The 26,688-nt window shown below is 46.4% G+C and overlaps 1 protein-coding gene across 28 annotated transcripts in view; it reads right to left on the reverse strand.

The window, feature by feature from the left end:
* Nucleotides 1-26,688, reverse strand: part of KALRN (kalirin RhoGEF kinase) — a 657,335-nt gene that overhangs the window by 107,876 nt on the left and 522,771 nt on the right. For 4 of the 28 annotated variants that reach the window (XM_072811648.1, XM_072811645.1, XM_072811646.1 and 1 more), the window contains exon 1: nt 9,296-9,459. The exons of 19 other annotated variants lie outside the window; for them this stretch is intronic. In XM_072811648.1, the coding sequence (XP_072667749.1) occupies nt 9,296-9,380 (85 nt within the window). In that variant the 5' untranslated portion in view covers nt 9,381-9,459. Of the gene's footprint in view, nt 1-9,295; nt 9,473-26,688 lie in introns of those variants that run through there. 5 more of the 28 variants (XM_072811649.1, XM_072811647.1, XM_072811642.1 and 2 more) reach the window with 4 other exon arrangements.

The following is a 26,688-nucleotide window of genomic DNA, read 5'->3' on the forward strand; positions in this document are numbered from 1 at the left end:
CAGGAGAGACATGAAATTCCTGGTATCACAGGATGTTTCTCATAAATCCTCTTAAAACAAAGAACAGTACACTCTTCCTTTCAAAGGGTGTGAAACGGGAGGTTTTACTGGCCAAAAAGTAAGTTGTGTAATTCTGGATGTTCTTTGATTCAGAAACTCCGTTTCTAGGGATTTATCCTAAGGATGTAATGATGGGTGTGTGCCAAGACTTAGCTGTAAGACTGGTCATTACAGTATTGCTTATAGTCGCCAAAATCAGAAACAACCAAAAATAGATTGAAAATTAAAAAAAAAACATTTATGCATGGTAAAATTGTGCATCTCCTGGTATGCTGATAAACCAGCTCTTTGACTAAAACTAAGAAAACCCCACAAGCCTTGATTTGTAGGGTCTGGTGACTTCTCCACCATGGCTCATCTCAAGCTACCAATGGTTTAACCAACCCACTCTCAAAACCCTAAATATTTAATAATCCCAACCTGAGCAGGGCTGGCTCCAGCATTATACTGAAGGCATAGAGAAAAATGTTGTAGAAGTTGTTCAAAATATAATATGAAGAATGTTTATAACACTACTATGTCATATTTCTGGGAAAAGAAATATACATGGAAAAAAAAGATTAAGAGGATTATTCAAAATGTTACTATGGCTCTCTCCAGATAATGAAATTTTATTTTCATTTATTTGTATTTCTAAATGCTTTTCCAATGTTTATATATGATTTTGTTCGGAAAAAAAAAATCAACACACTCTTTCCCAGTTACAATACTTTTAAAATGACCATTTTCAAAGGTATGTCTCAAGGAAGGAAGGAAGGAAAGAAGGAAGGAAGGAAAGAGACAGGGGAGAGGAGAGAAGAAAAATCCCTAGGAGTGAAAGCAACTGCATGATCGATCAGAAGTTGAGGAGAGAAGGGGTGAGTGGGGAAAAATGTGCCCTTGCCACAGTGCATACTGATCTTCTAGAGAATAAATCACACCTCTCTGGTGGGGTAAACCATACATCCTGAGGAAAGGAAAGTGGGGATGTAGGGAGTGAACACATGTAAGCCCCAGGACAAGGTTCAGTCTGCTGTAGAATCTGGTTCTGGAAAGATCTATTTCTTTACCCAAGGCTCTTCCTCATCCCTTTTTACTAACCTTTAAACCATTATATGAAATCAATACTAACAATTATCTGCACTGAAACACTTTGCAGCCATTAAAAATACACTGGAGGGGTACCTGGGGGGCTCAGTTGGTTGAGCTTCTGACTCTTGGTGTAGACTTGGGTCATGATCTCAGGGTCGTGAGGTGGAGCCCCAAGTCAGACTCTGTGCTCAGGGAGGACTCTCTCTCCTTCCCCCTTTGCTCCACCCTCCCTGCCCCCGCCACAGTCATCAAATAAAAAAATAAAAATAAAATACACACAAACATATGCACACATACATACATTGGAAATGCCTCTACCTGGGAAGATGTTCAAAAGATTAAATGAAATCAGATTATAAAGCAGTCTGTAAAATAAAAATAAAATACTCCATTTATTAAGGGGGTAAATGAAAAAAAAAAAAAAAGAAAAAAAAAAGGGGGTAAATGTATAGAAAAGGACATACTAAATAGTGAAGTAAGTTGTCTCTAGGTAATTAGAATTATGCTGCAAAGGTTACACTTTTAGGGTGTTTTTGTTTGCCTAACTTCTGATTTTTTTCTGTAGTTAGCTTTAAGAGTAATGGGGAAAACAAATATAAAAGCAAAAAAGTCTAAAACAGGAAGAAGGATGCCTTCTTCCCTTACTGGACCCTCGGGGGCTGTAAAGCTCATGGAAACTGTAGGGGATTCCTAACTCCTACCCCTGTCTGACAAGTGAAAGTGTGTCAGCCCGGGGCCTCCCCCACTGCTCAAAGCAAGAATCCCCAGGGAAGCAGGACATCTTCAGTTATAGAGAGCTTTCGCAGGAGCTGGGGGAAGGGCAGGGCTAGGACGGGAGAGTGGAGCTAGAGAGGAGAGAAAAAGAGCAAACAAACAAAAAAAAGCAAGTCACGTGGAGGGCTTGTTAAAACGACTGCTGGGTCTGAGTCAATGGGGCCAAGAATCTGCATTTCTAGTATGTTCCCCAGTGACACCTTCAAGAATTTCTGTTCTAAGTAGAGAGAAAAGAGAAAGAGGCACTGCAGGGTTGTGAGCCTGAGATCCAAAATTTGTGCAGAAGTGGAGTGTTTGCAATTTTTTTTTTTAAAGATTTAATTATTTATTTTAGAGAGGCAGCGAGCGTGCAAGCGTGTGCACGAGCATGGGGAGGTGGGGGCATGGTGGAGCAGAAGAGGAGAATCTCAAGCAGACTCCCCACTGAGCACAGATGCAGGGCTCCACATTGGGCTTACGTGGGGCTCGATCTTACCACCCTGGGACCATGACCTGAACCAAAATCAAGAGTTGAATGCTTGACCAACTGAGCCACCCAGGCGTCCCTGCAATTCTTTTTAACAGTGAGGCTTGGTTCCCCGTGGAGTGGGGAGCAATATGGAGGTTCTAACGGCAGGAGGGCACAAACGGGGAGTGTCCTGAGAGCCTGCTACAATCAGGTGCCACACGTGGTTACAACTAACCCCGCCCCAAGGAAAGCAGATACCTAGAAACAGAAATGTTTGAGGAGATCCTGTTTCAATCTAGCAGTAGAAGGGGTTTCCCTTCCTTTCAACTTGACAGTTTCCTCACTGTGGTCACCAGGAAAGTGAGAAAAATGTTGAAGAACGTGTTCTAAAACTCTGATCTTTGCTCTTTTACCTGGCTGAAGCCAACCTGGCAGCCTTCTTGCTGTCTCACAGGTATGACCAGGGCTCCCCTCCTTCCAGGAGGTATAACACAAAAGGTTGCCCGTCAACCAGGAAAGATATTCTTCAGTGACTACTGAGCACACCCAGTGGGAGAGCCAAGCTACCCAAGTCTCCCATCTACAAGGGATACCAAGAAGATACTGGCCAAACCTCAGAACCTTGAGGGCTGCTGTGGGCAGCAGGTGGTGATTTTTATCTAGACAAAAACAGCCAAAAGCAGCCCAGCAAAGCTTTGCATATGATGAATATGCAATAAATGTTGGCTGGAGTGAATAGAAAAACACGCATCATTAGATTGTTAGCGAAAAATCAAAGGGCAGCCAAGAAGAAGTGATGTGTTTTTATAGAAGACGTGTTCTCAGGATCTGAACTTTAATACCGGTGTAGTTATGCCTCAGTTGTTTTACCTTGTGTTTTCCCTCAGAGAAGAATAACTCAGAGATGTTTAGGATTTCTTGCCAGTATCCTCTTTGGAATATTCTTTAATGGAACACGTAGAGATTGTAATACTAGGAATGTTACGTGTTTCTTTTTTGAATTGGTTTAATAAAAAAGAAGAAGGAAATCTCTACCATATTTCTAGACCACAGACTTTCTTCCCCCACAGTGACAATGCCACAGAATTGAGGCACGGTTGACCATGGTTTGAACCAAGACCATTAAATTGCTTAGGAACATAGATTTACAGTATTGCCATGCAGATAGTCCACAAATATTTAGATGGAGTCCCCTGAGGATGGGGTCTATATCTAGTATTACGATTACTGTTACCAATAGTAGCTACCTTTTAAAAAAAGACTTTCTATGCCTGGTGCTATGCTAAGCCCCTTACATGCATTACCTTAGCGAATCTTCACAACAGCCAAATGGGGTCAGCACCATTATGACTCCCATCCATCCTCCCCAGTACCTAGTGTGGGGCTGGCAGGCAGTCAGCACATAAACATTTGTCAAATGAATTAAAACACTGTGTGTACATAAAAACCAACAACGTTCAAAGATAAAATGGTAGGAATGCATTTCATTGGTTCATTTCCACCTAAAAGGGTACATTCAAGAGATGGGATAAGAAAGGGCGGGGGGAGGGACTTGCTGGATTAAATTGAACCCAAGGGGAAAACATGAAAAGATATTCATTAAGAACATGTGCATGGGGGCACCTGAATGGCTCAGTGGTTGTGTGTCTGCTTTTGGCTTAGGTCGTGTTCCCGGTCCAGGGATCAAGTCCCACATCGGGCTCCCTCTGAGGAACCTGCTTCTCCCTCTGCCTATGTCTCTCTCTCTCCCTCTCTCTCATGTGTCTCATGAATAAATAAATAAAACCTCTAAAAAAAAAAAAAAAAAAGAACATGTGCATAAGCCGCTCCGGGACAGCTTATGTGACAGTCTTTGCCTTCCATGGTCTTCAGACGAAAGAACACTTCAAAGCAGACCAGGCAGGTCCAGTTCCAAAGGGCTCCCGGTAATGCAGTCACCCCTAGAACTACAAGTAATCCACAGTCAACACCTAAATTCCAGTCGAGGGATTGCCTCCACCCTTCTCAGCTGGAGCGACCTGGTCTGTGCCCATAGTAGGAGAAACCATGTGCCCAGAAGACAATAATGGATTGAGGAAAGAGTACAGGAAAAAGGCTCAATTCTGATCTGCTACTAAGTGGCTGTATCTCAGTTTCCTCCTCCATAAAGGAAGTTCTATTAAGTGATCTCTAACCTTCTACGATTTTGTCCCTTCTGTTCGAAAAGCCCTCCCTTGGGTTTCAGATCCATGCTTTTTCTAGGACCCCCTTCAGGAAAAGTCTGAGGTTTGGTCTGAAGGAAAGGACAGGCCATGTAGCCACTCACTCACTGAAGGAGGAGCAGCTCTTCGAAGGATGAGGAGTATCATCAGGGCAGAAGAGAACAGCATGAAGATTCTCAAGTGGAATGATCATGAAGGAGAATATCAAAAACAGCTCTCCAGTGGAGACAGGACTACCATAGGGGGCTCAGAAGTGAACCCCCAACGTTCGCTTTTATTTTTTAACTTTAAAATCATTTTGTGGGATGCCTGGGTGGCTCAGTGGTTGAGCATCTGCCTTCGGTTCAGGGTGTGATCCCAGAGTCCCGGGATCGAGTCCCGCATTGAGTTCCTTGCATGGAGCCTGCTTCTCTTGTCTCTGCCTCTCTCTGTATCTCTCATGAATAAAAAAAATAAAATCTTCATAAAAAAATAAAATCATTTTGCATAAGAGTATAGATTCAGAGTTTGAATTTCTACCTATTTATCCCATGTTAGGACTTCCAAACTGTAGCACATGGAGCCACGGGGGTGATACCTCCAGCATCATCGGTGAGTGTAAGACCTACAGCTGTACCAGAGGAGGGACATTTGGCTTCTGTTTCCAATTTCCACCTCATCCCACCAAGCCCATACACTCACTCCCATTTCTACAGGGACACTCCAACTGGCAGTCAGTACTATTATCCCAGAAATAAGTGATATCCTTCTTGCTATTCCCTAGTCAGAGAGTCAGATAGGGGAAAGGAAACAGGATTTGGGTTGGGGACAGTAGGTATGTGTGGTAATTCTCCCCACGTTAGCATATCTCCCCAGGAGGCAGAAAAACCAGGAGATACACTGGAAAAACCTACATGCTAAATGGCGGTTTCCATTTTCTTTGTGGTACAGGTATGTCCTGGAAGATGAAGAAATTCAAGGGTGTGTGCATTAAGATCCCAAGGATTTCGTACCTTGAGTGGTGAATTAAGTCACTAATAGTGAATGTCACAAGAGCTTCTCTTTGAGGTTACTAGCACCTTTCTAAAGGAACTTGATGTCATACTTTCACACGTTAAAATCAGTTTATAAAATGAGCTGTATTAATTTATAGGCCAAAGAAGAGACATTCACTTCAAGTCATAAGGTCCCTGAGTAGTGATTCTGGGAAAAGGTAGGAAAAAAAAAAAGAGAGCTTACAGATGAGGATGACTTGGGATACCCCGTAAAGCCCCATGGCCCTTACCCAGAGCCCATGATGTCAGAGTCAAGCTGGAACCCAATGGCCTCTGTGGTGAAAAAGCCATGGGAATGTGATCCCAGCACCTCCCCTCTAAGCTGATTCAGTGTGGTTAAGTCACCACTCCTTCCTCTCTTTACCTCTGACTCAGACTCTTGAACCGGGCACTTGTGGTGTAAATGGGAACACACAATGGCACGTGGCCTCGAGAGGTAGGGACAGAGGTACAGTAGTAAACAAATGTAAATGAATCCTGTGCACACTGTGGACATGCAGAGGTGGACAGTAATCAGGAAGGGTTTCCCAGAAGGGACTTTGGTCCACATACCCCAAGTTAATTACGCCTGAAGTGGACTAGAACATGAGAGGCTCTAACACTGGCTTCCACCTAGCAAGGTCAGAAAAGTTTCTGGGTTCCGTGCTTTTTAAAAATTTAAGACAACTGAGGAAGCATCCAGGGCTGACCCAGTTCTTCAGGCTTAAGGGAAAGTCTAAGTAGCCAGAGCGACACCAAAACTTCCCACAAAGCATGACATCAGTGATTAATCAGCCTTCAGACATATGCATATGCTATCAGCTCACGCGTGGCTCTTTTCCCCTTGTAAAAAGGCAGCTCTAAATGTATTTGCTGTCTTTCTTTCTTTTCACCTGATCTCTATTTCCATCCCACCTTGGGTTTTCAGTTTTCCTGCCCTAAGAAATCCATTTCAGGGTAGGCAAGAAAGATCACCTCCCATCAAACCCCTTTACCATCCTCATACTCAACAGAACCCCAAAATTGGAAGAGACAGTAGATAGTTGCTCTTCTCACTTTTCCAAATCAAAAGACAGGCTCTGCTAATTTCACCCCCATTTTTCTCAAATATGATGTTTAAAGGCCACCCAGGTACTTTACTAAAACCTTGACTCTTACCCTTGGGCTAACAGCTACAACCACTTCAGATTCACCAGTAAGTCTAGGACACCTCACTTGGCTTTGGGCTGGTCAAAAATAACCAGAATGTTCTACTTCCTCTTTTCCTCAGACTGTAGAAGGACTTTTCTTAGACTTTCCTCCATCCTTTGAATTCTGAGTGACCGGAAGCCGATTGGGGAAGGCCCCTTGACCTGGGAACCAGAGTCGTGGGTTCCGACCCACTAGTTTCAGAGTGCAGCTCCTGGAGCCACAGGGGGAGAGAGGGAGGCCAAATAGCCAGCTGCCTTTATTGAAAAGGGCAAGCTGCCTTTCAATTGTATGAAGTCTGTACAACCAGAGAAACTGGTTCAACTGAAAAGAGAGGCCAACAGTCCCTGGCAGCGCTGCCCTCCGCTCTAGTCAGCCACTCAGACTTCCCCGCGCCCTTCTACATGTTGCAATTGGGCAAGTTTCTTTCTAGAGTCCACAGGGCTCTGGGCAAGATGCTCAAGACCTTATCTTTGCAATCTGCTTCTGAATAGAAGAGATAACTCCAGTCTGGGTGGAGACTCAGACCTCTCTTTCCTGCTAGAGCAAACCTAGAGAGTCCCGGGTAGCCCCATCCTGCAGATAGGATGGCCCTGCCCAGCCGAGGCCAGCAGTTCTTTAAAGGGTAGCTAACTCACCCTGCCCCCGCCCCATCACCTGCAGATTGGAGCTCCAGCTTGTCAAATCCACGGCTCACATCTGGGAAGGAGTAAGGAGGAAAGCGGGAGAAGGGGACAAGGCACCCACCTCCATCACTTTCCTTTTCATTTTTAAGCTGCGTTCATTGTCTGTTACTTCCTCCAATCCCCAGCTGAGGGTCACTGTTCCCCTCCTGCTCTGGCCCTCACGACACCCCCTTTCCTCCCAGGGCCCCTCTGCAAGCCACAGAGCCTGCAGCTGCGGCTTTCCCAGTCCTGCAGGCAGGAGGCGGGTTCTCTCCCTCCCCACCCAGCACCCCCCGACCTCCTGGGCCCCGAGCGGGAGGGGCAGCCAGGGCCATCCACCAAGCCAAGGGCCCAGAGACCCCAGGAGAATTCCTCTGCAGGCAAACTGGGCTGCCCCACAGCTGGGTTCAAGCAGGCAGCTTCAGGGGCTTTAGAAAAGCACTGCCCACAGTCCCCGAGTTCTGCTTTTAACAGGAAACGGGCTCCCAAGAAGTCCTACTGGGAAACCCTTCACCAAGAAAGCAGCACAGCCGCCGGAGCAATCCCACCCACTCAGATTCCCCTTGGCCATCATTTCCTGCTTCCTCTCACTTTTAATGTCCCCTTCCTTCGGTTCCCAGGCTTGGTCTGGAATGTTTCTGAACCAGGCTTGGATTCTGGGGAGGGCCCCTGGCCCCCTAAGATTCCTCCTCCATCTCAATCTGGCTTCTAGAGCTGGCCGGCACGCTGGTCTACTTGCACGCGCAGAGTGGAAGGCTACTGCGGGCACGGTGAGCCTAAAGACTTGCGAAAGGTCCTTCGGGTTTAATTAGTTTCTGTCGCCTTCTATCGGCTCAGGAAGAAGAAGTTGTCAGGGCTCTGCTCTGTGTGGGCCGTGGATGAAGATGAAGCAGATTTATCAGTAACCCAGAGAGGAAGTTCCATTGGGACTTTGTTCCAGGAGGAAGAGGACGGACACTGGGGCACCGTAAATGGGAGGGGTGGGGGGACGTCCAACAGGTAAAATTTAAAAAGGGCAAATGTCCACTGAGAGGCTATATTCTGACTTCTAACCGCCCTGGAGCAAGATGTGTCCTCTCCCCACCCTGCAAGCCGAAATGTTAAAGACACTGGGACAGCCTGGGGAACCTGCGGGCACCCTGTCTGGGAAGGGCCCCATTTCTTTCTCAGGAGACTCTCCACAATGATCTCCTCCCTGCGAGCCTTCTCACCATCTTGTTTTGCAGGCCGATTTTGGGGAAGTTAGCTGCTTCCTGCCATCTCCCCGACAACAATAAAATTAGCAGAATAATTAAATACAGCCCTAATTGGGTGCACAGAGAGTTCTTGGTTAATTAATGAGCCGAGCTCCAGAGCCCAGGGCTGCAACCCCAGCCAGCGAGCCTGCGAGAAAGCCCAGGCGGGGGAAAAACTCCCAAAACTCCCGCTCCAGTCCCCAAAGAAAATTGTCACTTGGCAAAAATAGTTCCTAGTGTAGACACAAGTGTCAAACACATTCCTATAGCTAGGAGTCACTCGTCAATCCCTCCACGGAGATCCATATGTAAATGGGAAGGGCCCCTGGGGCCACCGCAGGGACACACAGCTGGGGGGGCCCGGGAGGGGGCCTGCCCCCAACCTCCCCATCACCCCTCAGCCCTCCCAACCCTCTCCCCTCCCCCCTGCCCTGCAGCCCGGCGTCCTGACTTCCAAAGTCGCTGACAAGTAAGTAACTGCGATGCAAATGCGCTCGGCATCCACGCCGGGGCGACCCACGCCGACCCCCCCCGCGCCGCGCCCCTGCCCCCAGCCCCCAGCCCCCAGCCCCGCACCCCTGCTCCGGGCCCCGCCGGCCCGGCTCCGCTGGCGGGAGGTGCAAGGCGCACAGCCACTCACCCCTGCACGGGAGGCAACAGCAGCACCGGGCGAAGAGCCACCCCAGGGAGGGAGCGCGGGTGTAGGGCCGCTCGCCGCCCTTCATGCTGCCGCCCGCCCCCCGCGCTCCGGCATGGCCCGGGCCCGCGGGAAAGTCGAGCGCCGCGGCCGCCGGCCGGTCCCGGTGCCTCCGCCCGCGCAGCCCGCCGTCCGCTCCCTGCAGCGCCGCCGCCGGGGGCCGGGAGCCCGGGCCACTCCGGGGGCGGGGCGGGGGCGGGGCCAGGCCCGGTGGGCGGGGCCAGGCCCGGTGGGCGGGGCGCGGCAGGGGGCGGGGCTCCGAGTCCAGCTGTTCGCGAGTCCCCGCGGGCGGTCGGGCCGCGGACCCAGGTGCGCGTGCGGGGCTCGCGGTGAGGCGCGCGCACAGCCTCGGGGCGCAACAGGTGCTTCTCCGGTGCGCGGCCTCCGTGCTCGGCTTTCGCTTAGCAACCAATCGGAGAAGGACAAACATTATATGGTCTCATTCATTTGGGGAATAGTAAAAATAGTGAAAGGGAAGAAAGGGGGAATATAAAAATAGTGAAAGGGAAGAAAGGGGGAATATAAAAGATAGTGAAAGGGAAGAAAAGGGGGAATATAAAAATAGTGAAAGGGAAGAAAGGGGGGAATATAAAAAATAGTGAAAGGGAATAAAGGGGGAATATAAAAAATAGTGAAAGGGAAGAAAGGGGGAATATAAAAAATGGTGAAAAGGAATAAAGGGGGGAATATAAAAAATAATGAAAGGGAATAAAGAGAGGAATATAAAAAATAGTGAAAGGGAATAAAGGGGGAATATAAAAAATAGTGAAAGGGAATAAAGAGAGGAATATAAAAAATAGTGAAAGGGAATAAAGGGGGAATATAAAAAATAGTGAAAGGGAAGAAAGGGGGAATATAAAAAATGGTGAAAAGGAATAAAGGGGGGAATATAAAAAATAATGAAAGGGAATAAAGAGAGGAATATAAAAATAGTGAAAGGGAATAAAGGGGGAATATAAAAAATAGTGAAAGGGAATAAAGAGAGGAATATAAAAAATAGTGAAAGGGAATAAAGGGGGAATATAAAAAATAGTGAAAGGGAATAAAGAGAGGAATATAAAAAATAGTGAAAAGGAATAAAGGGGAGAATATAAAAAACAGTGAAAGGGAATAAAGGGGGAATATAAAAAATAGTGAAAGGGAATAAAGGGGAAAGGAGAGAAAATGAGTGGGAAATATCAGAGAGGGAGACAGAACATGAGAGACTCCTAACTCTGGGAAATGAACAAGGGGTGGTGGAAAGGGAGGTGGGCGGGGGGTGGGGGGTGACTGGGTGATGGGCACTGAGGGGGGCACTTGGGATGAGCACTGGGTGTTATGCTATATGTTGGCAAATTGAACTCCAATAAAAAAAATATATATAAAATAAAAGTCTACATTGTCCAAATTAAAAAAAAAACAAATTAAGGTTTGAAAAGAAGCAATTTTAAAGATAAGGAAAAGTTTAGTGAAAGTCACCATCTCTAACATGTTATGGCTGATTAGGTTATTAAGCTTGTATGTTCGGTTTTCTGTTGTGCGGTAACAGGGAGTAGACTGTATTTTGGATATCTTTTTGCATGTATAAGTTTTCTATCCATTCATTCAATAAATGTTTACTAAGTGACCAAAAACAAAAACAAAAACAAAAACAAAAAACAACCAGACGAGGCCAAGGAGGGGGGAGAGGCGTGGGGTCAGAAGGTTCAAGACTCCCGTAATGCTTTTTCTAACAGACTCACCCTCTCCTTCCCCTGGGTCTTGGAACCTGGACCCCCTCCTCCGCATTGAAAACACCTTCACTTAACTCTTCTTTCCCTCCTTTTAACGGTTGCTGCTAATAATGAGTTCTTTATAGGCTTATGATTTATAGGCTCCCGGCCTACAAGCATGTTGCCCTCTGGATTGGAAATCATAAGCCCAAAATTTAAAACGGTATGACCTTAGGCAAGTCACTTCACTTTCCTGATTGTCAAATTCCTCATTTAATAAATAAATTAAAAAGATTAAAAAAATAAATAAGTCAAAGAAGGAGAGAGAATTGTTATGTTACAGGATTGCTAATAGAATTGTAAAAGACATATGCATGAGAGTACCTGTTAGGGAGACATTTAATAGTTCCAGTTGGGTGAATGCCTACTGAGAAACTCCAAACATCTTACTTATGGTGGAGGAAGGCTTCCATTGACCATCTCCCCAACCACACCCAGTGGGACAATTATTCCTTTGCTTAATTCCTAAGCTTTTCTTTTAAAAATATTTTTCATATTTCAAGGACACACTCACATCCTTCAACTTGCACCATGAGGCCCACCTGGATCACATCTGCTAGGCCATCTTATGAACCACTGTGTTCATCACTCACAGGTCATCTCTTCCATTCCTTTGTGTCCAGACTTAGGAAAAAGGGGTTTCTGGAAACATATTGCACTCATAGAGAAGGCCCATTGGTCAGAAAAAAAAGGGAATTTTGTGAGAGGAATTTAAAAAACCAGAAGTTGATAACTCAGGTAACCAATTCCCACCTGCAAGAAAGACAGCCAGCGAACAAGCCTTTTGGGAATGATCAGGATTTGGGGCTTCCTTTCTCAATTTGACCCATGTTTAGAATCTATGTGTTGCAGCATTTGGCTGGAACACAGTAGATGCTCGGGAAATAACAGTAGCACAACTTAATGAATAACAGTAGCTAACATATATTAAGCATTTATCTGTGCCAAGCAGTTTCCTAATTCCTTTCTATGCATTGTCTCACTTGTGCGCGCGCACACCCCCCCCCCCCACCAAATCCTTAAAAGGTAGGGTCCTCTTTTAGAACTGAGGGATTGAATGAATGAACCATGATGAGGCTTTAATGGTTTAAGTCTAAAGAGAAACTCTGAAAAGCTTCACCCTAGAGGAACAGTAGAACCTAGAGTCAAAATCTAACTTCTAGGTCTGCCACTGGCATCCCCCTGATAGCCTCTCCTGGTGGGGATTATATAAGAATCTCATTGTTGAGTAGGAAATGTGCTCCTGTGCTCCACATACAAAACAGAGAAGTAAAAGTTCAAATTGTGCTTGCAGCCTTCTTCCAGGTTTCTGATTTGCCAATCATCCTGACTATTGGTCAGCCTCATCTTGTCAGCCTGAATGAATTCAGGTCATAGTTATCCTGGGTTCCAGTTCTAACCTGTGGCAACCAATACATACTACTGTCTAATTCTCTCCTCCATATCAGTAAAGACAAAAGCCGTTTTGTGGTCCTTGCCAGCCCAGAGCAGAAAATTGGCTAGGACTTCAGCCCTTCTAAAAGTGAGTTTTATTTGCTTATAATCCACTCATGGGGGCTATGATGCAAGACTATATATTTGGTCTAGCTAACTAATCCACCTCTCCGGATACTTTTGGGGCATTCTGACAGGAACTGAAAGATGCTTTAATTGCTTGGTAACCACTTACTTTTTCACTTAAATCTTCCTTCTGGGCCTTTGAGTTCAGGTAACACTGATCACTTTTCTATCATAATCCTTTGTAAGAGGCTGATGACATCACCTTGCAGAAACTGGCTTGAGTTAGATATTTGTGGAAGACCCAGCTTTTACTTCATAAATCATAGTATGAGTACACCCTAAACTAGTCTTAGTCTCTATGAAAAGAATCCATCAGGTAGGTGCCCACCGGTCCTTATAACCCAGGAATGCATCCTATTCTCAAAGGCATAAGATCATTAGGACCACCTACCCAACTTAAGTTAATGTATTTTGGCCATCCTGGATATTCACTTGGGGGTTGGGCACCAATAACTCAAAGTCCCATTGCTATCCTCATGTGCCTTCCAGAATGAGACCAGTGATGTCTACAACCCAACAGGGAAGTCTTGAACACAACTGGGACACTGACCAATTGCAGACTTATTCAATAATTCAGCAAATAGTTATTGAATGGCTACTATGTGTCATGTTCTGTTCTAGGTACTAGGTCTACATTGATGAACAAAGTAATCCTAGCCCTTGTGGAACTAGCTGCTAAGACAGACTCACCATAAACCTGAAAGAAAAGGGAATCAGCATCAAATACGTGACCAGGTTTTGAGTTGAGGGATTTAAGAAAATAGATGCCTGTTTCTTCCAACCTACATCTAGATATTTTATGGTAATGTCCTCAGACAATTTAAAGGGGATGGTAGGGCAATGGTTATTAAACACTGGTGCTTATGAAATCATCAGAAAAGCTTTTTAAAAAAATCTAGGCAAAAAAAAAAATCTAGGCATTCATGTATGAAAAGCTCACAGTTAACATCATAGTCAATGGTGGGAAAACTGAAAGCTTTTTCCCTAAGATCAGGGTAAGACAAAGATGTCCTCTCTCATCATTTTTATTCAACATAGTACCGAAAGTCCTAGCCATAGCAATCAGACAAGAAAAAGAAATGAGAGGCGGGATGCCTGAGTGGCTCAGCGGTTGGGCATCTGCCTTCGGCTCAGGGCGTGATTCTGGAGTCCTGGGATGGAGTCCTGCATCAGGCTCCCCGCATGGAGACTGCTTCTCCCTCTGGCTGTGTCTCCACCTCTCTCTGTGTGTCTCTCATGAATGAATAAATAAAATCTTAAAAAAAAAAAGAAATAAGAGGCATCCAAATTGGTAAAGAAGAAGAAAAGCTTACATTATTTGGAGGTGACATGATACTATATGTAGAAAATCCTAAAGATGCCACCAAAAAGCTGCTAGAACTTACAAATGAATTTGGTAAGGTTGAAGGATACAAAATCAATATGCAGAAATCTGGTGCATTTCTATAGACTAATAATGAAGTAGCAGAAAGAGAAATAAGAAAAATAGTCCCATTTACAATTGCACCAAAAATAATAAAATACCTAGGAATAAACTTAACCAAGGAGGTGAAAGATCTATACTCTGAAAAATGTAAAACACTGATAAAAGAAATTGAGGATGACACAAACAAATGGAAAGACATCCCATGCTCATGGTTTGGGAGGACAACTATTGTTAAAATGTCCATACCATCTGAAGCAACCTACAGATTTAATGTAATCCCTATCAAAATACTGACAGCATTTTTCACAGAACTAGAACAAGTAATCCTAAAATTTGTGTGGAACCACAAAAGACCACAAACAGCCAAAGCAATCTTGAAAAACAAAAACAAAGCTGGAGGTATCACAGTCCTAGATTTCAAGATATACTACAAAGCTGTAGTAATCAAGGGGCCCCCAGGGGGCTCAGCTGGTTAAGCATCTGCCTTCAGCCAGGGTCATGATCTCAGGGTCCTGGGATTCAGCCCCATACCTGGCGCCCTGCTCAGCAGACAGTCTGTTTCTCTCTCTCCCCCTCCTCCTCTTGGGCACTCTCTCACTCTCTGTCTCAAATAAGTAAATAAAATCTTAAACACACAAACAAACAAACAATATGGTACTGGCACCAATATATATGCATAGATCAATGGAACAGAACAGAAGCCCAAGAAATAAGTCCATGATTATATGGCCAATTAATTTTCAGCAAAGTAGGCAAAAATATACAATGGGGAAAAAGTCTCTTCAACAAATAGTGCTGGGAAAACTGGATTGTTACATGCAAAAGAACAAAACCAAAGCACTTTCTTACACCACACACAAAGATAAATTCCAAATGGATTAAAGATCTAAATGTAAGACCTGAAACCATGCAAATCCTACAAGAGAACACAGGTAGTAATTTCATTGATATTTGCTGCAGCTAAATTTTTCTAAATATGTCTCCTGAGATACAGGAAATAAAAGCAAAAATATATCGAGAATACATCAAAATAAAAAGCTTCTGCACGGTAAAGGAAACAATAAACAAAACAAAGACAACCTACTAAATGGGAGACGATATTTGCAAATGACATAGTTGATAAGGGGATAATAACCAGAATATATAAAGAAGTTATATCACTCAACACCAAAAAACCCACAAATAATCCAATTAATAATGGGCATAAGACATGAACAGACATTTCTCCAAAGAAGACATACAGATGGCCAACAGATATATGAAAAGATGCTCCACATCACTGATCATCAGGGAAATACAAATCAAAACTACAATGAGAAATCACCTCACAGTTGTCAGAATGTGAATCAAAAACACAAGAAACAACAGATGTGTGGCAAGGGTGTGGAGAAAAAAGAGCCCTGGTGCACTGTGGTGAAAATGCAAACTGGTGCAGCCAATGTGGAAAACCATATGGAGATTCCTCAAAAAAATTAAAAATAGAATTATGATATGATCCAGTAATTCCACCAAAGAGTATCTACCCCCCCAAAAAAAGAGTATCTACCCAAAGAAATACAAAAACACAAATTCGAGAAGATATATGTACCCCTAAATTTACTGCAGCATTTTTTCCAATAGTTAAATTATGGAAGCTGCCCAAGTGTCCATCAATAGATAATGGATAAAGAAGATGTGCCATATGGAACAGTACTCAGCCATAAAAAAGAATGATATTGTGCCATTTGCAACAACCTGGATGGACCTTGAGGGTATTTTCCTAAGTGAAATAAGACAATTATCATATGATTTCACTCATATGTGGAATTTAAGAAACAGAACAAGCAGCAAAAAAGAGACAAAAGACTACCAGAGGGGAGGTGGGGAGGATGGGGGAAACAGGTGATGAGGATTAGAGAGCACACGTACATGATGAGCGCTGAGTAGTGCATAGAATTATTGAATCACCATATTGTACATCTGAAACTAATATGACACTATGCTAATTATACTGGAATTAAGACAAAACAATTCTAGCATTAGTTTTTTGTTGTTGTTGTTGTTTGTTTGTTTTTAAGGCTCCACAGGTGATTCCAGGGTGGAACTAAGTTTAGGAATCGATGCTTAGGTCTTCCTCCCCCAATGCCCTGGAGCTTCAAATCAATTCACTTGAGGTGCACCTCGGCTTCAATAGTTTGAAAAATTCCCCAGGTGTTTTTGTAACACGCCGCATAGTGTGAGAACCTGTAGTGTAGTGGTTTTCAGACTTGAGTGTGTATCAGAATTACCTGGAGGGTGAGTTAAAGCACAGAGTATTGGGCTCCACTCCCAGCGGTCTAGGACGGGGGCCCTGAGGATTTGCATTTCTATAGACCCCCTGCGGATGCTGATGTTGGTACTGAGGCCACACTCTGAGGGTCACTAACAGAATTTTCCCCATGTGTTTGCAATCTTTGGCCCTTCCTTTTATAACAGCATCTTGAGTTTTCTTTGAGGAAGCAACCCTCCTCCATTCTTAGGCCATGTATTTGGGTATGGCTGACATCCTGCCCCATCCACTTTCCACTGCAAGGATGGGTCCAGGACCTGGGCTCGACCAGTCAGTCACAGGGATTGGTTCAAACTTAACACATGACCCAATTTTAGCCAAGGAGCATAAACCATGAGAGCTTAGCAAGAAGTGCTGGGAAGGCGGCAATCTCTTCCCACAAGATTTCTAAGTTGGTGGAATGTTAGCCTAAAGCAGCTGGAGACCATCTGGCCATAACCACATAGGAAGAAGCTGCCTGAGAATCAAGTCAACATAGAAGAAAGAGATAAGAGAGCTAGAGAGAGAGATAGAGATGAGAGACAGAAAGACAAACTGAGGAGACGTTTGATGATATTATCTGAATAACTAGATACACTTTTTCCCAAAGGCTGACTGAGCCCTGGACTTTGCACACCCAGATAAACTCCTTTTTGCATAAGACAGTTGAATGTCTCTAATTTCAGGATTTTCAGACATCTCCCAATCCATTCCCAAAGTTCAGGCTAAGAACCCCTGACCTATGGCAATATCTTTAGAGTGTTCTTAATTTCCAAACAGATGGCTGAGCCTCATTCTTACTTCGCAGAGTTTGTTTTAGTGAGGCCTCCTCCAAAGTCCGTTTTGCATGAATTAGGCTTTCTATCTACCTGTGTAGATGAGACTTTATGTGTCGTCCACATTCCGCACCACTGTGAACCCCAAAGAATTCCCACTGATCTCAGCCTACAGACCTTCTGGGCCCGGTACACCACATGCAGGGCCTGACACCAGAGACTAGAGGGACTGCCGTCACTTCCATGCCAGCCTCAGGCTTCAGTGACACTGGATGGTGACCTCAGACCCTTTCCACCGACAGACATATGTCCAATTGTGTCCTTTAGGCTTCTTCTCTTCAGATTTACAGGCACAGAGTTTTTCAAAATCACATCACATCCCCACATTTCTTCCTGAGAGGTCAGCCTGGAGACTCTGCCCCACCTCAAGTCAAGTAGAGTTCACACCTTCTCCAGAACATGTCTGCATGTTCTCAGCTCAGCGAGGGCTGGTGAATGTGGGGACAGGCCCTGCTTTCCTCATGCCCCTGGCCAGTCCTGGGCCTGCCTTTTCCTCCTCTGGCTGTGACTCTCACTTGTAGCCTCCATTCCCAGATTCTGATCCAGATTCAGAGCTATAGTGTTTTAAAACTCTGTAGGATATTTCCATGTCAAGTCAAGGCTAAGAGCCACTGACCTTGCGGCTCAAGGCCACCTACACCCTGGGATTACTTCCTGTCTGGTTGATACAGAGTTTAGTGACACCCGGACTCCAATGTTTTCACTTCCTCAAATTCTGACAACTGGCCCCTTCATTCATTGTTTTGCCACCTGCTATTCTTTCCAGTGGCTAATTGCAGGGCCCTTACTCCTCATCTCATGTGGACTTCTGACCTGTGAACTCCCTGATTATTGATGCCAGTGTGGCTCATAATTTTTCCCAAACTACCCCATCCTGGCTTCCATTTGTGACTGTGGCCTAAAACTGTAAGATATTTACTGTTTATTCAACAAATGATTTTTGAACATCTACTACTTGTGAGTCGCTTAGCTAAATCACATAAGGGAATTTGGAAATTTACATGGAAAATATAAATTGAATAAGACATGTACCATGAGCAAAGACAAATAACTGGGTGAGTTCTGGGAGAAACAGTTGGCTCAAATATTTTTTTTTTTTTTTTTTTTTTTTGTGGCAGAAAAAGGAAACTGGAGACAGAGCAGGACTGGGCATAGGTAGAGGTTTTGTCTTTATGGGAAAAAGAGGAACTGAGATAATCATTAGTAACTAGAAATACTTCAGATTAGAGGCTGGAGGTACAAAGTGTGCATTACTTCTATATTTAATTTGAACTCCAACTATGTCTTACAAAACTATATAATGTCCACTTGGGTAACTATTCCCAGCAATACATGCCATTTTAATAGTAATGTCTACAGAAAAAGGCATGACTGCCAGCATTACACATGGTAATCTCTTCTCCCTTGAGTGTGGTCTAACCATCATCACTGCTGGCCCTGTGGGTGCCACCCTGCGCCCGGTGACAGCTCCAAGACTCCAATGATGAAACCATCACTAAGCTCATCCTATATGTGTAAATGGGTTCCTCCGTGCTTGTCCACCCGACACCTGTCTGCCTCTTTCTGCTGACTCACACACACTCAAGAACATTAAGCCCCAGCATATCCTGTCAATTGTCCATCCTTTTTCAGGAAGGAAGTTTCACTGATCAGTCTCTGGTCTGAACCAGGCCCCAGGCAGGGGGAGGTCTAGGCAAGATCAACGAAATCAGTGGGATTTCACTGAGGCCCTGGGCATCTCCCCAGAACAGCCACCATTCCTGTTCCACGGGGACAGAGAAGTGGAGCTGCAGGCAGCCAGGACATGTTCCTGGGGATCTGTGCAGAGCAGCCGCCTGAGCTCGGGAGGAGACGAGCTATTTATCAAAGTGAAAGATGACTGATGCTGGAGATGCTAAAAACAAACCTTCCAGGTTTTATCTACTTCCAGAAATGCTTACTTCTAAGTAGGTCAAAGTGCTCCTGAAGTAGGGCGATAACAAGTGCCAGGCTATCACTCTGAGTTCCGATTTGGGAAGGCTCACCATTGCCAAGTGCCCGCCACGAGGGATGGCACTGTCATTCCGGCCCTCAGCACATGACCCCTGGGGCGCCACGCAGACGGTTCTCATACATCAACTGCAAAGTAGATTTTGCCTTGACGTAACTCAGATCAGTTTATCGAAGAGCTCAGTAATAGGAGGAATGTGGAAGACGCTGCCCATCTTTATATTTCTGTTTTCAACCACCCCAAATAAATGGGAGGTACTTAGTCCATGTGTCCCTGGAAAAGACTTCCGGGGAAACAGGAATGCGAAGATTTCTTCAATCAAAACTCCTGACCTCCGAACACTGTTCCCTGTTCCTACCCTTGGGTTCCTGCTAAAGCTTAAGCCAGTTTCTGCTACGGTTTTTAGGGCATGGAGAACACAATGAACCTGTGCTCTACATGAGGTCCTTGATGCAAGGTACCCCCTTTCTTCCATCTTCCTATCTTCCCTCTTTCCTCCCTCCTTTCCTATCTTCCTTTGTCCCACCCTCCCTCCTTTCCTATTTTCCTATCTTCCTTCCTTTCTTCCATCCATCCTTCCACCCTCTCTCACCTCCCTTCCCTCCTGTATTTACTGAGAACCTCTTTTCTAAAAAAATTTTTTCAAATTTATTTTATTTTTTTAAAGATTTTATGTATTTATTTGACAGAGTGAGAGACAGAGCATAAGCAGAGAGAGGGAGAAACAGGCTCCCCACCGAGCAGAGGACCCCCCCGCCCAACGCAGGGCTCAATTGCCATGGGAGAGGGTGGGAATCAGGGGCCATTTGAATGGCGATGTGAAGGATGTGTGGCGGCAAGCTGCCCAGGTATCTGAGGATCTGCAGGATCTGGGGTGTCTCAGGCAGAGGGAACCAAGGGTGCAGGTGCTGGGTAAGAATGTGCATGGCTTGACCCGGGGAGTAGCTCAGGCAGGCAGGCCGGTCAGGGGAGGGAGGGGTGGGATGGCCTAGGAAGAGCATGGCCCCACCCAACACGTCTACGTCCCAATCCCCGCAACCTGGAAATGTTCCCTTACACAGCAAGAGACACTCTGCGTGATGTGATTAAGGACCTTGAGATGGGAGGTTATCCTGGAATATTCCAGTGAACACAGTCACATGCACCCTTTCCAGCTGCAGTCGGAGGGGGACGAGACTGTGGGAGAAGAGCCTCACATGCGACACTGCGGGCTCTGAGGATGGAGCAAGGACCACAAGCCAAGGCACGCAGGCCGGCCCTGGGAGGTGGAAGGTCAGGGGTCGGCCTGTCCCCTAGAGGCTCCGGAAGGAAAGCAGCCGGCCGCGGCCTCGATTTAGCCCAGTGACCCCGGTGTGGGACTCCGGGCCCACAGGACCGAGGGCGAATACACACGTGTCGTGCGCAGCCACGAAGTTTGCGGTGGCGTCTACAGTGGCAAAGGAAGATGCCGCAGAGGACCCGAGGGCCAACGCCGGGCCGGCTGTCACAGGAGCCCCTGCAGCCGCGGGGACCGTCTGGTCGGCAGTGGAAGCCAGAGGGGAGCCACGGACCACCCCGACTGGGGGGTCTCCTGCCCAGCACGCCCCGGCCCCGCAGCCGGGAGGCAGTGGGAGCGAGCACCTGCTTGCCCGCCCACCTGAGCAGGAGGGGAGGCCTACCTCCGGGGCCCCAGGGCCTTGTGAAAGGCCGGCAGGTGGTAGCATTAGGATCAGTGGCCCGGCTGGGGCCCGGGAGCCATGGTGGGAAACCAGATGGCCCGGCCCTATCGGGGGGGGCAAGGACAAAGAAAGGGACAGGCTGTTCGGTGAGGGGCCAGCCCCTCTGCTCCCAGAGGACGAGGAGCTGGTGCTAAGTACGGCACGAGGTGTAAGCTGAAGGACTTTGACACGTTGCCGGGTTTGGGTTCAGGCTGCAGGTTCAATCCTACACAGGTCCTGCATGAGGGGAAGCGGTTCTCAAGGTTCAAGTGGCACAGGGGAAGGCGTCGAGGAGGCCAGGGGAGGGTCCTGACCATGATGTCCTGGAAGCAGCATCAGGACACCGCTGCTGAAGGCCGCTTCGTGTGCCTGCAAGCACTACTGGCAGCTTTTAGGGCCCTTCGACCTCTGACCTTTCAGAGCAGATACAGCAGGCATGTTCCCAGCAGTCAGACCTGCTCCTTCTCTGCTTCCCAAGCCACCTTCAGTGCCTGGCATTTCTGGTCCTTTTGTTCTTTTTTGGGGGTAGTGGTTTTAGCTGAGCTAGCTCCAGGAAGAGCAAGTTGCATTGCCTTCTTTTAGGGGAATATTCTGATTACTGGGGTGACCTCCTTTCCAGCATCGCCAGCCTCTCCTCTCTGGGACTGAATCCCAAGGTGCTCATCCTCCCTCTGAGCCCCATCTTCTGGCTCAGGCCAGGAACAAGGCTGCTACTCAGGTCTCGGCATCCCTCTCCTCTAGACGAGAAGGGGACACGATCTTCACGTAGACCTCACAGACTTGCTGTGGTCACTAGAAGGCATGAAAATACGCTATTGAAATGGGCATCTGGCATTTAGCTAAGTCACAGCAGGCGGGCTTGAGGACGGAAAAAGGCAGGATCTCCGCAGAAGGCCCCGGAGAAACCCATTCTGTCCCCTGACAGCACATGTCCTCCTCCTGCTTCAGCTGTACGTGGGGTGTGTTTAGAGGAGGATATGGCCTGGCCTGACATCTTCCTACTTGAGGCTTCGATTCCAAACCCTTTCATGACCTAAATAATATCGGATGGAGAGTAGACAGCTGCAGGTAGGACATCTCGCCAGGAACAAAGTAGGCCTGGGGCACACGTTCCAACTATCCCTGCTCTCTTTCATTTTTTTAAGGGGTGGGGGTGGGGAGTGTGGACTGGATGGCCCCTACATCTCCCTCTTCCTAAAACTCCATCCTCTGAGGGCTCCCAGACTGTGAGGGTCAGTTACCCCTGAGTCACATCTGGCCCATCCCTCTGAGGAAGGATACACCCATCCCAACCCTAACACTCGACATCTCGTACCACCCTTCATCACACAGGTCAGCCTATTTCTACAGTGTGATCCGAACAGTTCCTTCACTGACCAGAGGTCATCATTGAAAGAGAACAGGTCACTGAGAGGGACAAGCCAGCGAACAGCTTGAATTTTCTGTTCAAATATATCAGGTAGGGCCTCAACCTTCTGGGTGGGAGGTAAGATAAAGGAGAGAGGAGTAAACCATTACTGGAAGGTGGGAGGTGGGAATCATAGAGCCAGACAGACCTGCTATTAGTAGCCTGGGGGAAGGGCCCAGGATTGGCCAGGAAGAGAAACTGAGGGAAGTGGGGTATAGACTAGAAATAATGCTGGGACCTTTGCAGAACCTATGCGTGAAAGGAGACACTGAACCTTGCTCTGTGAACAGGCCTGGAAAGGATTCAGGCTGGAAATACCCTGGACTCACCTCCGTGGAGCTATAAGAACTGAGACAAAGGGCAGGCAGGGAGATGAACTGACCTCTGCTGAGGTCCTAGGCTGGGAAGTCTAACTCAAGGGAAGTAGGTACTGTTGCCCCTTTTTATAGACTTTCAGAATCTTGCCCAAGGACCTAAGCTAGTCAGCAGCTGAGCCGGGATTCAGACCCAGGTCTTCCCTGCCAGGACTCGTGGTCCTTCCATATCTGTCATCATTCATCTAACGGCTTGCTACGATCTGCTGCAAAGCCTCCTGGTAGCCAGGTCACTTCGTTACACTCTAAACAGCCTGTGTACACAACATGACCAACTTTACAGTTTTTTTAAATTTTTAAAAAGATTTTTAAAATTTATTCATGAGAGACACACACACACAGAGAGAGAGAGAGAGAGAGAGGCAGAGACACAGGCAGAGGGAGAAGCAGGCTCCATGCAGGGAGCCCGATGTGGGACCCGATCCCGGGACTCTGGGATCAGGACCTGAGCCGAAGGCAGATGCTCAACCACTGAGCCACCCAGGCGCCCCTGCAAGTACGCTTTTAAGAAAATGATGGATGACCGTAATACATTAGGTTGAACCATCTGAAATTGCTGATAATCAACCATTTTTAACTAACAAAGGCAATTTCCTGTGGTTAAACCTAAGAAGTTAGACCTTAAAATGGAGATATTGATGCTAAGCATAGACGGATTAAGCATAGGACACTTAGATACACTGCTTTGGGTTACTAAGGAGAGAAAAAACAGCAGACATCGTTAGGACTGGAGGGGATCCCACAGGTAACTCAGGAAGATAAGGATGACTGGTAATAAAATGCTCTTTTTAGAATAAGCAGCAATATGACTGTGGGGAATAACCAGGAAGAAAGACAAGCCCGTAGAGAGCCTCAGAGTGGAAATCAATCGCCTCAAAGCTGTGCCCAGAGAGAAGGAGACCAGATCAGAGGTGTGCGTGAGGCAATGGGGGGGCACTCGATATGCAGGAGTAAAGCCGGAGGCCTGGAAGTTCCCAAATCCAAGGACAGACAGTTAAGAGGACTTCTAAAACCACACAGACACACACACACAACCGCTTTAAACAAGTCAGGATTGCTGAATTTAATCCAAAATATTTTGTTCTGCCCTAAGGATTTAATAAAAGATGTACATAGATAAGGTACCGAAAAACTGTACCTTAGGAAAGACGTGTCTAACATTTTATATGCAAATTACTTTGTTCTAGATAAAAATCAGGAGATGGAGCATGAGAATTAGGCCGGGGTGGGGGGGGGCAGGGTTCAAGTGGGGGCTGGAGAAAGGAGGCAGGGGGAGGGATGGGCAGGAAGCATCTGGAGTTCAGCATGAAGTAAGAGGACCTCCTCCTCATTAGAAGTGCACTAAAATGCAGCTGCTGCTTCTAGAAGTAATGAGCCCCCAGTCCCTGGGAGCGCTCAGGGACACGGAGAAGGGGCTCCCTATATTAGGGAGAGAGTGAACCAGAGGACTTTATTGTGCTTTCCAGTTCTAAAATTCTGGGAGTCCATAAAAGCCAATGTTCTGAAGTGAAATGAAGTCTCATCCAGGCCCACTTTCATTCAACTATAAAAAGAGAAATTTTAATTCTAACTTTTAATAATTCTGAAAAACGACTAGGAACTCCTTTTAGAATCTCTACCAGTGCATCTCCATCTGTCCTAAAACACACTTTTCTTCGGGAAGTATCAGCACTCTAGTTAGACTTCTCATGCGAATGCACTATTTTTTGGTTTCAGTTGTTCTTATCCAGCGGTATTGTGCTTTTTAAAGGCCATTTTACCACCGTTTTCTACTGCAAACACACTGTATTCAGCTGTATTATTCTTTTTTTTTCCAGCTCTGTTAGTCTTAAATGCAATTTTGTGGGCTAGCATGGAAACCCCCATGCATCACTGAGAGTGTACAACTGTGATCTAGGAGAAAGTGAGTTCTGATCTCCAAAGTGGCTCCCTCACAGCTGTTACAGATGCACACATGGAGCAGGAGTGTAGACCAGTGACTACACTTTCAACGTGTCACTTCACCCCTGAAAGGGCATGTCTGGGAACTATTCATCCTCCAGGGATTTATTTTCTCAGCTTCCTATGGTGAACCCCTGTGGTAGGCATCCTACAATCAACAAAAACCTGAGAGTAGCTGGTCCTAATGCAGAACCACACTGAAAACTAAGAGACTTTTGGTGGGCTCTCCAGAGTCTGTAGCAGGAGGATCCTTTTATCCTCCGGATCTGACAGCAGAGGGAATAGCAGAGACCCATTTGGGTTCCTGGCAGCAGAGCACACAGGAAGTTTCCATCCCACAGAAAATCCGCTGGACAGGTTGGCCCAGCTCCGGGGTTAGGCTGGCCCCTATCAGAAGTGGCCCTGGTTCAGGGTACTATCCTGAGGGCTGATGAGAATTTTTCTGCTCTAGCTGGGGCCACCAGGATCTTTCTCGTGGGCAAAGCACCCACAGGACAAAATCTGTGTGTCTGCCGCGACTACCTCTAGGGAGGGAGTACATGAGGCCGGAGGGGGGAGGGAGAGTGAGAGCAGTCTGTATGGCCATCTCTCTCTCATTGCTCATCCAGCTGGACTGGCTGAATGAAGGGGAGCCTAGGCAGATGGAGAGGCAATGAACTTGAGCACCTGTCGCGAATGCCTTCAGAGTTGGGAGGTCACAGAGCACGCCGGTGAAGAACGAGACCTTGGGGAATGGACCGACTCGGCTTCAAATCAAGGTCCGCCGCTTGTAAGCGACGCGACTTTGGGCTGGTCACCTAATCTTTCTAGGACTCACTTCCCTTGTGTATAAAATGAGAATATATTGCAGTTACTCATGTTAAGGCCCTAACCCAGAAACCTGACCCCTGGGAAGGCTCCATAAATGTCAGGTATTTTTGAGTTGGCCACAAAAGTGATGGGAGTCACCAGTATCACAGACTCTTGGGCTGTTGGTGCCATGTGCCTCCGGAGCCCAGGTGTTCCTTACTGTTCTATACCTTCGCAGCCTCCACGCCCTGGGTGAGCTGTTCCTAAGGCCAGTTGGGTGATGACAGTGAAATCATTGGGAGACCTCATAGGAGAGCACTCCCTGGGAAGGAGCCAGGGCCACTCAGGCCACTGCCCCTTTCCTGTGGACCTCTGCTCATAGGGCTCACCCCCCTCGCCTCGGTGTTGCTACTTCCCTATGCTTCTCCAGTGTTCAGCTACAGCCAGGGAAGAAACTTCAGGAAAGGAGAAGGAACACAGATGCTTTAAGATAGCTATGTGTGGAAACCTGAGGTTTTTGGAGCCTGGCGCAGGAGCACCGAGGACCAGTGCTTTCTTTTTTCTTTTTTAACCATTTAGGCCATTTTTAAGTATACAATTCAGTGGCATTAAGTAATAACATTCCCATTGTTGTGCACCACCCCCATCCATCTCCAGAACTTTTTTCATCCTATAAAATAGAAACTCGGGATCCTTGGGTGGCTCAGTGGTTTAGCACCCTCCTCTGGCCCAGGGCGTGATCCTGGAGTCCCGGAATCGAGTTTCGCATCGGGTTCCCTCCATGGAGCCTGCGTCTCCCTTTGCCTCTGTCTCTACCTTTCTCTCTGTGTCTCTCATGAATAAATAAATAAAATCTTTAAAAAAAAAATAAAATAGGAACTTTACCCATTAAACACTAACTGCCCATTGCTCCTCTCTTCCCATTCTTCTTTCTGTTTCTATGAATTTGACTACTCTAGGTACCTCATATAAGTGGAGCCATACAGTATTTGTTCTTTTTTGACCAATTTATTTCCCTTAATATGACGTCTCCGAAGTTTGTCCATGTTGTAGCATGTGTCAGATTTTCCTTTCTTTTTAAGGCCAGGTAATATCCCATTGTGTGCATATGAAAGTAATTTTCTACTTGGCGTCAAGGAGGGCAGGACATCATTTCTCATCGGCACGATGCTAGGTATGCCTGCCCTCTATTTGGATGTCATTGCCATTAAGTTCCTTCTGAGCTTCATAGAAACTCTTTTGTTAGGTTCCAGCAGTACCCAGACTTCAGAAACCAA

Source organism: Canis lupus, chromosome 35 (genome assembly GCF_048164855.1).
Source record: "Canis lupus baileyi chromosome 35, mCanLup2.hap1, whole genome shotgun sequence".
Classification (NCBI taxonomy): domain Eukaryota; kingdom Metazoa; phylum Chordata; class Mammalia; order Carnivora; family Canidae; genus Canis; species Canis lupus.